Here is a 14,545-nt window from a genome sequence, read left to right on the forward strand (position 1 = left end):
ACTCTATCTACTAGAATCTCCGAAGTGGTTAACCCCCTATGGTCTTTAATCCAGTACCTCTGCTTGTCGAGTGAGATGATTAGGAAGAGAAGCCATAGGCCATGAATGTACGTGTCATTCGTCGTTAAACTATTGATCCTTCTTTAGGCCTTTCACCACTGCCATCTATGGAATCAACAGGTATTTCGGTCTTCCAGAGAGACCCGAATACACCTCCTAGAACCATCACGATACCACAGTATAACTGTAAATCAGTCAGTACAAGACTTCAACGGCCAGAGTCCAGGGACCTTGGCGTCTTACCTCAAAGCTCAATGCGCGAGGCGACGAGAGTAGGGGAATCGTCGAGGCTGACAGGAAACCCAAACTCTGGGCGTAATTCTTCGCAATGGTGCTCGATACACGGACCGCCCAGGAGACAAGAAACCCTCCCATGGCTTGTAACAGAACAAAGTCCCACACCAGCATTGTGTAACCACGGAAGAATCCCTTTGTGCTAAAGTCTGACTGCCACAAGAACCCGCCAAGTGCACACAAACAACCATATGCCGCCAGCTGAGCATTGCGAACCATGAAACTACGTTCTGAGGACTTTAGAACGGCCTCCATATAGACACCAGCGAAAGCGCTACAGCAACCAGCCACTAGCATGGTGACAATTCCGAAGGCTCTATCTTTACCCGCGTCGCCGCCGGCAACGTCGCTGAATGACGATGGCAGAGAGCCGACCTGTACCAGTACTATCCCCGCTGCCATGATGACCAGGCACAGCCATTGATGAGGGTGCAGAGTCTGTGTTAGGAGAGCCTTGCTGAAAATGGGTGTCAGGATTAGCTTGACCTGCGACAGCATCAGGTACGGTAGAATGCTGAGATGGTAAGCTCCAAAGCTCTGGCTGGTTGCCGAGAGCGTGTACAGGAAAGCTGGTATGGCAGCGTTGTCATGACCGCTCCGCACGTAATCTAAAAACCCGGAAGTAGTTGCCGCGCGGTCTTCAGTGTTGTTGTTGAAAGCCCAAGCAGCACCACCGAGGGAGATGAGCAGCTTCAAGGCCTCGGATAGAAAGACAGCACTAAGAGGCTCGTACCGAACAGAATCGTCCTCGGGGCGGCCCTGCACCTTGTGCTGCAACTGATTGTTGATCCTCATTAGTCAGAGTATGGATGTTGAAGACCGTACTTCAGGTTAGGTGCAGGCAAAGGCTGTCTACTCACCAAAATGCTGGCCGCGTTTTGACAGATGAGCTTCGGACTTTCTGTCAGATCTCGTCGTGCCCAATAGCAGTGGAGGCATGTAAACCTACCATTGCAAGAATGATGGCAGCCGTGATTCGGGCGCATCGGCGGCGCGCAAAGTTGCTTTGCACCATGGAGATGTCCGTTTCTTGAATCCTTCTCCCGGTCATTGGTATTGGGCTCTTTCCATCGTGTCTAAACTTTGCGGTCATTCTGCTCGTCCTTCGTTTAGATATTGTCGGCTTTTTTCTTACCGCGTCCACCGCGCCGGAATTACTATCCGACAGCTGCGGTAGCTAAGGGACCTAGCGGGGGCCAAATCTTTCGTGGTATTGACTCGCTGATCACTGATTCATATCGGCTCACTCTCCACTTCATAACTTTAAGCCGGGGGGACCCATCCCACTCCAAAATGGCGATGGTCAAGCCACCCAAGAAGAGAGAGCGGATAGTCAGGCACTGTCGTGTGCTAGGGGATTGACAGCGCAGTGGAGCACTCTTCTTACACTGATATTGAAAGTCGACTCAAGAGGCTACGGATACAACATTGGCCCTAATACCTTCTTGGCCCTCTGGAAAGCTGAATCACTGTTCTGAGAGGCACGATTCTTGCACGAACCACAATGATACAAAGCACTAGTGGCAGCCGTCGTGACAGCTCGGCCTCGGTCCCGGGCACTCCGCGTCGACGTTAGATTTACGCTAACAACCACCCTTGTCGCGCCCCAAGAACCCCCAAGAGGCTAAGACTGTCATTGATCCCTAAATAGGTGTGCGTCCCACCCGTCTGACATTTAGGCACTTGGATACGAGGTCTTTTGCGCCAGGAAGCCCTGCCTCAACCATAGTTCTCTACGGTGAAGATTCCCTTTTCCGAGGCCGACGGGAAATGGTTCTTCATGCTGTTAGCCTTCTTTTGTCGTGACGAGGGGCATTGCGGCAGCATGCACCGTGCAGGCTGCACCAGACTCAAATAAGGAGGGCAGGCTTCTTAGCTTCCAAGGCCATGGAATGGTTCCTTCGGCTCATGTTAAGGTTTTCGTAACTTCCCCCCTGATTCAACGAGCCCTTCTTTGCACATATCGCCTCAACTCCTAAGATTCTTCATGGACGTAGACAACTGGTAACTGGATCCCTACCTACCTCTTAACCCTTTCGTGGTACCAGCTCGCCGCAATAGGTTGTCAACTCAACCTACCTGTTGTTCTCGACCATGTTCATATCAACGAAGCGCGCCGTTGCGCTGACTTGCGGGATCTTCGTCTTTGTTCTTTTAACGGGCTACCAGTCGATAAAGTACAATTTCATTCCTAACCCTCTACAACACGTCTTGAAGAACGGCACATTTGAGACGCCGGGTTCGCTTGCAGAACTCAAGCCATTCTGGACCACTGAGCAACTAGAACCCCGGTTTGCCTATGTCCAATATGCGACGGACATCAACTACTTGTGCAATGCAGTATGTCTACGCTGATGCCTACCAAGAGGCGGTGCGATACTCAGGAGATTCTTTGCTAATGCGCTGACGTTAGGTGATCAACTTCAATCGCCTGCACCGCTTCGGCGCGAAACACGACCAGGTCCTGATCTTTCCCAAAACTTGGGCCGAAGGAGACTCGAAAGAGGCCAAAGCTATTAGAACTATCCAAAAGGCTCTACCGGATCTCGTCCTACGACCCTTTGGTCTTCTCACCACACATAAAGGGGAGGCAACATGGTCCAAGAGTCTGACCAAGTTCCATGCCTTCGACCTCACAGATTACACCCGAGTGTTGGCCTTTGATTCCGACTCGCAGATCTTGAACAACATGGATCACTACTTCCTAGCCCCGATGGCAGCCGTTGCGGTCCCGCGCGCATACTGGCTGAACGAGAAGGATACGCCCGTCGTTAAGCAAGTCCTTGGCTCCCATGTCATGCTCATCGAGCCCAACAAGTCCCGGTACGACAAGATTGTGCGTGAGGCGCTCAAGTCTGGTGACTTTGACATGGAGGTCATGAATCACATGTTCAAGGACTCGGCCATGATTCTCCCGCATCGTCGACTTGCACTTTTGACCGGCGAATTTCGGGCCAAGGAGCACCAGAAATACCTCGCGCCCGACGAGGACGAGGAGTGGAACGCCATGGCCGAGGTATCAAGAGCGTATCTGGTTCACTTCAGCGATTGGCCACTGCCAAAGCCATGGCTTTCGCGTTCAGACGCTCAATGGAAAGCTGCCTTGCCGGAGTGCCCTGACAACGAAGAGGACAAGCCTGATCGACCCAGATGCGCCGACCGGGTGATGTGGGAGGGCTTTTATGAAGAATACGAAAGCGACAAGAAGAGATACTGCAAATCTTGGTTATGATTGTGGGAGACATACCAGTAATACAGGATATTATACTCCAAAATTCTGCTCCTTAGCGCCAGGAGGAAGCGGACAGCGGCGCATCCAAAGTCAGCACCCCGAGACACAAACGATCTTACATCGTCTCGAAAGATCTTGACGACGACGGCACACCTCAGAGAGGTTCTCTCAGAGCGCCCTCGATCACTGCGTGCTATTCACTCCGGGAGCGTTACTGTCGGGTGGCACCCGTTCCATCCGGTTTATCCGGCGCTCGCAGCACATGTGGGCATGCCGAGCTCCACATTCACTTATCACCAAAGGCTCCACGAGTAGTGTAGGGGGTAGTCTTCGATGCCGTGTCGGCCGGCTACCGCAGTGCTTGGTTCTGAAGTACGAGGAGTGCGTGACACAGGCCCAGCGGCTTACAAGAGTGGCAGACGCTGCGAGGACTACGTTGATGCTAGCCATTATATTCAGCTTTGCACATATTGCTAGTAGCATGGCTGTGGAGCCCTGCTTTGTGCCGCTGTTGAGATGTCGGGCAACGAGCGACGACTATCTGATGTTACGAGAGTCCTTGGTGCAGAGGATGCGCCAAGGCGACTTCCGGAAGCCCGGGGCAGGGCTCGTCTGTTTTGAGCCTCAGATAACCATTGTGGCACCGGTGTTCTCAGCAGGAAGGCACGCATGTCGGATAGAGTGTAGAGGTGCATGACCAACTGTCTAAAGTACCAAGCAATGTCATAACTTACCACCATTCACATGACTTTGTATCCACCATCCGAGGCGTGGTGCAATACTTTTATATGTGCGACATTCGTCTAAATTCAATTTTTGTTTTCAGTGATGCTTGAAGCCGGTATGTGAATGTTAAGGGTGCGACTTGCTTCAGAGACTGCGCCATGTCGCCCTTTCGGTTCACTATGACATAATTTCCTGCCATCATCCCATGCACTACTGCTTTCCCAATTATATGCCCCGACAAAAACGGTAGATCGATACAAGCTTCTCTTCTACTTACTTATGCTGTCTCGGCTGCGTTTAGCTATCAAGACAGGTTGTAGTCGGGCTCATACAGCAAATCCTAGTGCCAGAGACACAGAGTCCGTACGGTCTACAAAAGAGTCTGGTTGAGCATTTTTCCTTCTCTAGCGAACTGGAGTATTGCTTCTTCTGACACTGTCAAGAAATACTGGGATCTAAGCCTGCTTCTGATTGTGCCATTTCCAGCACTGACGGGAAAAGGCTGGACGTAGTGATGGAGCGTCCGTAGCTGTGAAGCCAACAAACACCAAGCTCGTGAGTACCCCGACAATTGACTAACAGTTTCAAACGCTCCGAATACAATGTGATAGTAAACTATATGTAGTCTGTAGAAAATCAAGTTGTCAAAGGATTCCCGTTTCCGTGTGAACCTACGGCGAGGTCGACTTGACCAGCGTGTATCCAGTAAGCCTAGGCTCTCGTGCTTACGAAGTAATGTTTAACACCACAAAGGGGAATAGGTAGGCAATTGAGGGCTACATGAGAGGCACAGTCAGACTACACTGTGGTCACTAAGTAGTCAATTAGTTCCTCTTCCAAATGTTCTCACTGAAATCATAAAGTAATCACTGTCCTTCAAGCCCGATGACCCAAACATCCGAAATTTAGTGGTAAATCACAGGCTGTACTTTGCGGATTTAGTGTTAGCATTTGAACTTCGAACAACCTCAACGTGATAACGAGAGCATACGTGGATCGGCATTAAGGTGTTGCCTGGGATCCAAAAAGACTTTAGTTCAAGCGACTTTGTCGCAAAGGCGCAAGTAACAATGTATGGTTGCCCGTGAGAACAGCAATATCAAATGCCTGAAAACTCCTATGCATTTAGAAAACATCCGACGGGATTAGTTTCGAGAGCTCCGTTAGCTCCCCTGAAGCCAGAGTGTTGTATTTAGCACTAATGACTTGAGACTTCGATCGGTCTACTAGAGAGGTTCAATATCAGAAGCAATGTTTTGAAGCCACTTAAACTCGCCAAATGAACTTGCTAATCATCAGCCTTGAGGACCAAAATTGGGAAAGCCGCTTGATCGTCGGGAAACGATCCTGGAAAGTATAATGTGCTTTTACAAGCCAGCGCTTTTTTGTCAATAAGATATCGATATAGTGACGAAATAGAATGAGTTCTGAGCTCTCTTCGGTGACAGCCCTAGAGGCTAGTCCACCCCGCCAGGAGATCGCGTGTCTGAATTCCAACTCAGCTTTCTCTACTTCCGTTCGAAACCTTGATAAGTACACAACAATGCATAGTGACTGGAAACTCAAAGCCGACTAAGCCCACCAGTTTCGAGCCCTCTAAACGTCTTATGGAGCAGCCTCTTAGTTGCAAGTAGGGTTGTAGGTAATAGTGGGATCATATGATACGCAACGGTTGTTGCCACAAATGGGGATCCAGTTGCAGCTAGTCAAGGAGCCACAGCAGTCGTCATTGCATCTGGCATAGAGTCCTGTGCACCTCTCTATAATTCCATGGCTTGGTTAGAGAGAGACATACAACGGAGGGACCTTGCGCATTTACGAACTTTCGATGGCGAAGAGTGTACCGGCGTCAGCATTGGGAGAGGATGGCACGGCAGCGGCCAGGGAGAAAAGACCGAGAAGGGCAATCTTGAGAGTTGTGTGCATCTTGACAGGAGTTATGTTGATCGTAAGGAGTGTCGGGTTTGTCGATGTGAATGTGAGAACTGAGAAGTCTGTGAGTTATCGTCTGGTGAGAAAAGTCATCGATCCATAGGAAAGGCGTCATGGCTATTTTTATAAATACAATACTCAAAGGCCGTAAGCTACGTGAGAGTCGATATGATTATTCATACATCGCACAATGTCATGTTGAGTATTCTCCCTCCGGAACCCACAAAATAAAGTTCTGCGGTCGTCTGCGGGACGAATTACTGATACTCTGTGTTTTCGGAAATTGCAGCTATTATCTTGGCTAGTCAGATATTGACAGGTGGAAGCGTCGGTTGTTGTCAGTTACGTGGGTCGCCCATACAATAAGGTTCTCAGTCCTATACCGATACTACTTTACATATGCAGTGTCCCTGAGGACATAGTTCACCCAGCCGCGAATATGGTGCTTGGGGCAAGCATGCAAAGTCATCACGCCGGTTTATGGGTCGCTCAGCCCCTGGGTTGAATGAGGGTACGGACATTCAGTATTACTATTCCTGTTGTGAGTGAAGCAACATGGAGGTGCAAGGCGGAGTTTTGGCCCTTAAAAAGGACAAGAGGAAATGCCGATATACTATTTATATGTCTGCTATTCATTCCTTCTTGATTGAAAGACTTCTAAGTCAAAGTCTTTCAATCAAGAGGGAAGGAAGTTTCTGGAGAGGCCGGAGCTGATACTCTGGGAAGCTGAAACAGGTAATTGTCAATTGCATGGTATAGCAAGAAGTGTCTTTCGGCCTTTGGCAATGCGATACAGCTCTAAATCTCAATCTAACCCGATGTCAGTCAAGAAATTTTCTTTCCATGTCAAGTTTGGTCTGTCTGTCATTGTCCTAGAGTGTTTTCTAGCTGCGTTTTGTATGCCAGATTGGGCCATAAGATGGAATATGTTAGGATCCTGCTAGAATCCGAGGCGAAACAATTGCAGTCCAATCTTTGGTTGATGGTCCCACGTCCGTTTCAATCTCGTGAAGTCAGGTGTTCGAACCGTCCAAAGTAAGACAACGGGATCGGGAGATGAAAGAAGACCGGGGCCGGCCAGATAAACACAACTCGTAGTGAAGAAGCCGAACCCCAAACAATCGGCTCGTCGCGACGCTATCTACGCCGGCGTGGACACACACACACTTTCGGCACCGGAGCGGCGATCGGAAAGAACAGCAAAGTTTCAGAATTTTGGTCAGCTGTGTTGATGAGTCAGGGAAACCGGTTATCCGACGAGATCCGGCTCCGACTCGTAACAGCCCGAATTGCCACATGTCGCACGGGGCTGGTGGAGAGAGAGACAGTCCTCGGACTGGAAATCCACGCCACGGATGTCGCTTCCTGAAGGTCTCCACGTGCAGCTGCGTCTAGTAGAAAGTGAGTGCAAACATCCGTATGTTCTGTCGTTGATTTTGAGTCTTCCGAATAGCTTTTGGTTTCCGGAAGGCAGCGAACATGGCTCAGAATACACCGGTTTCCGCCGTCCTACCGGCCGTGTGGGGGCCCGAGTGGTGTCCGAAGTCGCATGGAGGCGATTGCGCCATATGTCGCCATACCTGAGCCCCAGCGTCTAGCAAGCCTGGATCCTCTTATCGGCAATTTCTGTTTCTCTGTCAAAGGGTTTCTTTTGAGAAGCCCGTTGTCTGACTGGCCGAGGAAAAGGGGAAACATTGAGTATGATGTCAGGCCTGATTGGCCGATGTTGCAGCGCTGCCTTCCTTCCCAGTGCATGGGAAACTTGGAGTGCCACACCGGACACATGGCATGGTTGTCCACTGCGGATCTAGAAAGGTTCATCCCAGCTGCATAAGAGTTTGAAGAGCCGATGACACCTTCCTTTTCTTCCATCTGCTGGCTTGCGGCTCTGCGACTCTCTCCTCCACACAACCCAACATTAATTCAATCAGCATGGCCCGCCCAAAGACATTGCATGGTGGTGAAAGAACTGAGAGGATGGTTGACGAAAGGTCGCCGCTCTTGTCAAATACTCGACGGGATTCGAGTTCGTCAGGTGAGAGCTCCTTGACTTCTTCGTCTTCTAGCGGAGACTCGGACGGCCAATTCCTTCCATGGCATCTCACACGGTCGTCAGAAGTTGTCGATTCGAGCGTCGATGTCGAACGAGTAGCACCCGTTACTGCTGCCAGCGATGATGTCAAGCCGCGAGCCACAGGAACTTCGACTTGGGCAGTGGTCAAGATCGTGTCTATCTTGTTGGTTGGAACCTTCACTGCTAATGCCGACGGTTCTCTGGTGATGGCAACGCACCCGACGATTGCGTCCGAATTTGACGATCTGGAGAATTCTAGCTGGCTCTTTGTGTCTTTTGCATTGGCAGGAGCGGCCACCCAGACTTTGGTTCGTAATCCTCCCAAAGAGTTAAGTGGGTTTGGCGACTAACACTGTGGAAAGTATGGCAAGCTCAGCGACATTTACGGGCGCCGTGCTCTTCTCATGGTGGCTTATACCCTGTTTTCTATTGGATGGTAGGGTCGATCATTGGTTTCCGCATGAATGTCAACTAATTGTTCAAAGCGCAATGGTAGGCGTTGGCCGCACAATGTGGCAGGTTGTGCTAGGCCGTGTTATTTCAGGATCTGGTGGCTCGGCATTGAACGTACTTGGGCTGCTTTTGGTGACAGGTAGACCACGACCGAGAACCTTTACGGCATGCCTCAGCTAACCTTGATAGATCTCGTTCCGCTCCGTGAAGTGGCTGCTTGGCAGGCAGGTATCAACCTAGCCGCAACAGTAGGACGAAGCCTTGGTGGACCTGTGGGAGGTTGGTTAGCCGACACCATTGGATGGCGATGGTCTTTCCTCGGCCAGGCTCCCATCTTCTTAGTTGCCGTCTTGCTGTGCTGGTTCTTCCTGCCAAGAGGCAAACAGCTTGGAAGGGGACAGGAAGACGCGGAAGCAAGCGGCAAGCCTGTCGACGGCAACAAGAGCTCCTTGGCGAGGATCGACTTCCTAGGCGCTGCATTATTGGCACTCTTCATCTTGACCTTTCTGCTCCCGATCGAGATCGGAGGCACCAAGATACCGTGGAGCCATCCACTTATCTTTGTGCTTTTTGGCGTAGCAGCCGTGTTTGGTGGTCTTTTTGCCGCCGTCGAAGAGTGGTGGGCCAAGGAGCCAATCTTTCCTCTAGAACTGCTGAAGCATCGCGATATCGTCTTGACGTACGTCATTAGCGGCGGGCAGGTTGCAGCTCAACTCGGTCTCATGTTCTCGGTTCCGCTCTATTTCCAGGTGACACAGCGAGTGTCCAATACTGTTGCTGGAATACATCTCTTCCCCGCTGTCTTTGGAAATGCCATCGGCGGCGTCCTTGCTGGATATCTGATCAGAAAGTAGGTCAACCCTCGGGCCTCAAGATCATTGTTGATAGCGACTTACTGACCCGCGTAGAACTGGTCGTTACAAATCTCTGTTGATCATTGCGACGATCGCATCAATGTTCTCCTACGTGCTTTTGCTACTTCGGTGGCATGGGGATACCAATGCATGGGAATCGCTTTACATCGTGCCTGGTGGGTTTGGGGCAGGCTTGGTACAGTCGGCGGGATTCATCAGCATTCAAGCTGCAGCAAACCCCAAGCACAAGGCCGCAGTGACGTCGGGAATGTTCTTGACGTTCCAAATCGGCATGATTCTTGGCCTGTCATGTGTGAGCGCCGTCATGATGGAGACGATGAGATGGCGGCTAGATGCACTGCTGGAAGGCATGGACCTCAGCGCAGTGGTGCGAAAGCAGGTAAGCAGAGGCCATTCGATGATTTTCACATGAGAAAGGCATCGCCGGTGTTAACATGAGCGCGGATAGATTATCGCAAAAGCAACGTCAAGCGTCGACTATATCGATCATGCGGATAAACAAGTTTCAGCAGCAATAGTTCAGGCGTACGTCGAGGGTTTAGGCTTCAGCCATGGCTTTTCACTCATATCATCAGCGCTGGCATTGATCGCGGCTGTTTTTGTTAGAGAGCACAAGTTGTGATGCAAAGCATCGGCGAGCGCATCGGAGCAGGACTCTTTCACCATACACGGCCATTGTTTGCTTATGTATAGCTGTGTGACTTTTGGCTGTGCGAAGAGAGCGAGGCGGGATTGCGAGGATATCGCACACCTTCGGTATACATAGAAGTTCAGTAGAAGAGAAGTCGAGTTGGCCTCAACAACATGACGAAGATGCCTGTCCAAGGTAAATGTACAGTAATCAGAAATACTCAACACGCTGCCAAGACACTGTGTGCTCCTTGAGTGGACCGTGCGCAACACGTCTTCGTGGCCAGTGTATCAAGGTGAATTGAGAGCGCCTCGTCTCATCAAATGACAACCGTTGGAGCACCGAGGAATTCCTCTCAGCAGAATCTTTCCAACCGCGCCGTTTACAATATACCTAGTACTGAAAGAACTCAGCGAAAAATCTGGGCAAGCTCGACGTTTATAGGTGGAATCGCAGTCTACCTAGATCACCTCCACTACTGGTATCCGACTCACTCTTGCCATTCCGGCCTCGCCGTCGCCTCATCACAACCACCCCTCAGGTGCCGCTACCAACATCATCACACAAGACTGCCCGCCAAGGGGAAAACGAACGGATTCATATAATCCATCACCAATAAAAATCAGCGACGATGCCGCCTAGGTCTATACAATATACTCTCTCCGTCGATGACCTACATGCCTTGGGGATACCCCGCGACTTGGACCCCAACTTGATAGCAGAACTACTCCAGAGAATTGGGACGGTCTCAGGGATTCCAAGACTGCCGCAGCAAAAGCCAAAGCAAGAGCAGAAGCATCCCTGCCGCAACTGTCTTGACATCTATCACAAGACGAAGCATTGCCCGGATCCCTGCGGCCACTGCGGCCAGGACTGGCACAACGTCGACGCCTGCACCAGCTCCAAGCGCAACCGCTGCCGCTGCAGCCCCTTTCCTCAACGACACCTCGCCAAGCAATGTCCCAAGATGTGTACACCGGGCGAATGTCCCACCTTTCACATTGGTGACAAGATCACAGCCATGATGTGCAAGGTACGCTGCTGCATGTGTGGTATTCCGGGCCACGCCGGCCGTGATTGCCACCTGAAGAAGTGCCGCTGCGGAGGGGAGCACTTGACCGTGGACCACATGCCTATGGATCGGCAGTGCGTCGTGATGGACTGCCCACGATGGTTCTGCACCAAGCATTGCCAGGCTTGCGAGATCGAGCTAGAGAAACTCAACGATGAAGTATGCCGGAGCTGCTGTGCCAAGCAGCAAATCCGGCCCTCTTTGCCACGGAAGCACCTACCGACGAATCCTGATTACGAGTACGTAGTCGCAGCGATGGTATGGGGCAACAGCAAGTATGGCAAGGCTATATTTGGCGATAATGTCATATTCCAAAAGCCGCCAATGGAGGAAGACCCGGGAGCTAAAGCAGCATAAAGTGGCTTGCTGGAGTGACGATATATCATATCCTTGAGCCGTCACGTTCAATATAATGAACTCCGTATATTCGTATACACATGTTTACTGAGCTTGAAATTGGAGCATTTACACCTCTTAGACTTGAGTTTTCAAAAAAAAAAAAAAAAAAAAAAAAATAGACTCTTGGTATTACTAGACCCGAAGATGTCGAGCTAAAAACCACCTTTGCAACTCTAGACCCGAGGCAATATCGGGGTCTTGTCAAGAATGCCGCATGTATGGTGGATGGTATCACGCGACGAAATCATCCTTTTAACTCCCTGCCAAAAGCAGACCCGCCCAGATGTATGTGCAAAGAACCTAGCAAAACGCCCCCAGTGAACATCAAGTTACTCTTTCAGTCATCCTCCCAGCCGCATCCATCGTCATCCACCTCGACCTTGGTGCCAAGAGCCTCTCTGCCTTGGCGAATCATTTCCTTGAGCCTCTGGTTGAAATCATTAATCCGCGCATCGGTGTCATGTTCGTCTTTGATTCGCCTGGCTGCTAGCTTCTTGGCCTCCACGTCGAGCCGGGGGCTTGCGCGGATAGAGTCTACTCCAAACTCCTTGAGTTTACCTCGAGGTGACGCTGCCGAGGCGCTGCTGTTAGAGCGGCGATGCGAGCGTATGGGTGGGCTCATTAATGATTGCGCCGGTGACGGAATGGCACTTTGGCGCCGGGCTGAGACGGTCGTTTTCGCGAATGGATTCGGGCTCGAGCCAGTGGACTGCATGGGAAGTGGAATACGGCTTGGCGAAGGCCCGGTAAAAGACCTAGGCGGCTCTGGCGATCTCACACTGGCGAAACTTGCTGGTTCCTGATATGACAGCGGCGCGGTGTCGGAGACATTGTATTCGAGGCTGGCAACAGATTGGCGGCGGTTGTGAATTGGGATCGAGCTGAGACGAGGCTTTGGAACACTAATCCTCCGGCCTGTGACCATGGAAGGGCGCATGTTACGGGATACTGGTCGCATCGATGCCCTCGACACTGGCCGGTTGCCTGGTGCTGACCCGTCAACCACAACCCAGTTTCGCAGCTCATCGTGATTCCCGGCACTCGTCTGTCGGCGTTTCACGGCCGGTCGCGAAGGGGTGGCCTCGACCTCGGCCTCGACCTCAGGTTCGGGATTCAGGGCTTGGTGTGGCTCCTGGGCATACGGTGTGAAGTTAGGTTGAGGGAACCCGCCGGGTGGCGTGGTAGCCCCAATGGGACTCTCCAAGTTTTGGGGACTTTGCGGTTGTCTCCATTCGTACTTCTCGCTGAACTTCTCGGATGGTTCGGGCTGAGGCACAGGCAAATTTGAAGTTGGAGCTGATGATGGACGAATGCTCTGGCCATCAATGGTATAAGCCTTGCCGCCCCCGGCGGAGAAGCCGATGAAGGCGCCAGCCTTGCAGAATTCCCAGACCTTGCCTACAACCCCACCAATAGTGTTGAGTGCAAATCGGCTCCAACCGCCGGCGACCGGATGGCTAGGCTGGACCAATACCATGGGCTGGCCTGGAATAGGCGACTCCATTTCTTCGTGCGGTCGTTTTGATCCCAAGGCTCTACGGTAATCGCCGTCCGAGTACATGCTCTCATCCAAGTTACCGTTGTCGAAAGGCGTGCTGATGCCGGTACCAGGTGTCTCAAGCTGGCCAGCCAGGGTGTATCGGGCTCCTCGGATCGGTAAAGGGGTCTCGTGCCTAGGGAGTTCGCTCGAGCTGTCTAGATTCATGGTACCATCGTTCCATTCGTTCAGTGGGGTTGCCGCGCGGGAAGCATCGTTGCGCCGTTTCCTCTTTGCCTGGGCTGATGGTGTATTTGCCTCGGCGTGAAAGCTGTTTGCCCTGGCGAAACAGTAGGAAGAGCCGGCGGAGGGAGAAGCGGGCGGTCGGAAGACGCCAGGGTGAACTCCGGCGGGTTGTGCGTCAAAGTAGGTGCCGGGCATTCGGTACTGGGATGTGAAGGCCATGGTGCAGGTCGGTGCAGGCGTCGGAGGCCAGGGCGACGTAACAAGGGATGTCGGAGGGCTCACGGGTGAGGCAATGGAGAAAAGTCGCGGGAACCACGGCAAGGGGGGGCCGAAGTAGTGACTGTCGGACTGTTCGTGTGGTGATTCACAATGTCGCAGAGCCTAGACGAAAGCTCATGATCGACCCGGAAACTAAGTCCTTGGCCTGAGTCTCGGGTCTCGGGTTTGGTGATGAAGACAAGCCGTGGTGCGCTGGCTCGTTTGTTGTCCGTCGTGCGACAGGCCGTGCGATGGCTGGCAGCAGGCGAGTGCTGTCAGATGGGGGAGAGAAGCGCCGCAAAGATGAAGCGACGAAGGATTCCCGTGTTGACAAGGCGCGCGTGCTCACTCGGACGATGTGTTGGTGTGTCGGCAGGCAGCTGTGGTTTGGTTGGAGAAGAGCGACCGTGGTCAAGTATTTTTTTTTTTGGGGGGGACCCCGGGGCGAGATAGTTTGGGTGACCTGGAAAGTAGCAAGGAACAGCTATGGGCAGCCAACAAGCTCGGTCCTGGAGTTGGGGAGAGCTTCGAGTGCCGGCAACAGCCGCTGATGATGAGCGTCTTGATTGGATATCGCGCGTGTCGGTTGGTCGGTCTAGACCCCGAATAAAGGGACGGCGCTAAGGGTGACGTCGAGTTTGTCATGCGCTCCTTTGCAAGAACCCAAGGGATTGTGTATGGTGCAGCCTGGAGATGTGCTGCGTGGCGATCCAATGGTTCCTTCGTACTTAGGTACCAGGGACGAAATCAACGTTGATCGTTGTAGACGATAAAAAGAAAAGTAGACGGGAGGACCGACAGCACAATAATCGTACG

The 14,545-nt window shown here is 51.9% G+C and overlaps 6 protein-coding genes across 6 annotated transcripts; 3 read left to right on the top strand and 3 right to left on the bottom strand.

The window, feature by feature from the left end:
* Positions 1–124: 124 nt before the first annotated feature.
* Positions 125–1,149, bottom strand: BDP55DRAFT_562673 (UDP-galactose transporter; the record flags this gene model as incomplete). The annotated part of the gene is made up of 2 exons (XM_060570176.1): positions 125–244; positions 304–1,149. 2 exons carry the CDS (start codon positions 1,147–1,149, stop codon positions 125–127), a joined length of 966 nt encoding a protein of 321 aa, XP_060424341.1.
* Positions 1,150–2,448: 1,299 nt separating this feature from the next.
* On the top strand, positions 2,449–3,586 carry BDP55DRAFT_733212 (glucose N-acetyltransferase; the record flags this gene model as incomplete). The annotated part of the gene is made up of 2 exons (XM_060580053.1): positions 2,449–2,694; positions 2,768–3,586. The coding sequence occupies 2 exons, from the start codon at positions 2,449–2,451 to the stop codon at positions 3,584–3,586; spliced, it is 1,065 nt and encodes a 354-aa protein (XP_060424342.1).
* A 1,868-nt stretch (positions 3,587–5,454) lies between these two features.
* Positions 5,455–6,388, bottom strand: BDP55DRAFT_679424 (uncharacterized protein). Its single transcript, XM_060576049.1, has 2 exons — positions 6,136–6,388; positions 5,455–6,072 (listed from the first exon to the last, which is right to left on the bottom strand). The coding sequence occupies exons 1-2, from the start codon at positions 6,236–6,238 to the stop codon at positions 5,933–5,935; spliced, it is 243 nt and encodes an 80-aa protein (XP_060424343.1). The 5' UTR covers positions 6,239–6,388; the 3' UTR covers positions 5,455–5,932.
* Positions 6,389–8,176: 1,788 nt separating this feature from the next.
* BDP55DRAFT_733213 (major facilitator superfamily transporter) lies at positions 8,177–10,268 on the top strand (the record flags this gene model as incomplete). Its single annotated transcript, XM_060580054.1, has 6 exons — positions 8,177–8,626; positions 8,681–8,754; positions 8,804–8,910; positions 8,961–9,621; positions 9,680–10,025; positions 10,095–10,268. 6 exons carry the CDS (start codon positions 8,177–8,179, stop codon positions 10,266–10,268), a joined length of 1,812 nt encoding a protein of 603 aa, XP_060424344.1.
* A 331-nt stretch (positions 10,269–10,599) lies between these two features.
* On the top strand, positions 10,600–11,850 carry BDP55DRAFT_679433 (uncharacterized protein). Its single transcript, XM_060576050.1, has one exon. The coding sequence runs from the start codon at positions 10,909–10,911 to the stop codon at positions 11,704–11,706; it is 798 nt and encodes a 265-aa protein (XP_060424345.1). The 5' UTR covers positions 10,600–10,908; the 3' UTR covers positions 11,707–11,850.
* Positions 11,851–12,085: 235 nt separating this feature from the next.
* BDP55DRAFT_562760 (uncharacterized protein) lies at positions 12,086–13,690 on the bottom strand (the record flags this gene model as incomplete). Its single annotated transcript, XM_060570180.1, has 1 exon — positions 12,086–13,690. One exon carries the CDS (start codon positions 13,688–13,690, stop codon positions 12,086–12,088), a length of 1,605 nt encoding a protein of 534 aa, XP_060424346.1.
* Between the last annotated feature and the right edge of the window lie 855 nt (positions 13,691–14,545).

This window comes from Colletotrichum godetiae, assembly GCF_030913485.1.
Source record: "Colletotrichum godetiae strain CBS 193.32 chromosome Unknown BDP55scaffold_59, whole genome shotgun sequence".
NCBI classification, from domain to species: Eukaryota; Fungi; Ascomycota; class Sordariomycetes; order Glomerellales; family Glomerellaceae; genus Colletotrichum; species Colletotrichum godetiae.

Excerpts from the sequence above, each read along its gene's own strand:
- BDP55DRAFT_679433 (XM_060576050.1), top strand. The coding sequence starts at position 10,909 with ATGCCGCCTAGGTCTATACAATATACTCTCTCCGTCGATGACCTACAT.
- BDP55DRAFT_679424 (XM_060576049.1), bottom strand. The coding sequence starts at position 6,238 with ATGCACACAACTCTCAAGATTGCCCTTCTCGGTCTTTTCTCCCTGGCC. Across the intron at positions 6,073-6,135 it reads TACACTCTTCGCCATCGAAA|AGAGGTGCACAGGACTCTAT; the intron begins GTTCGTAAATGC and ends ATGGAATTATAG.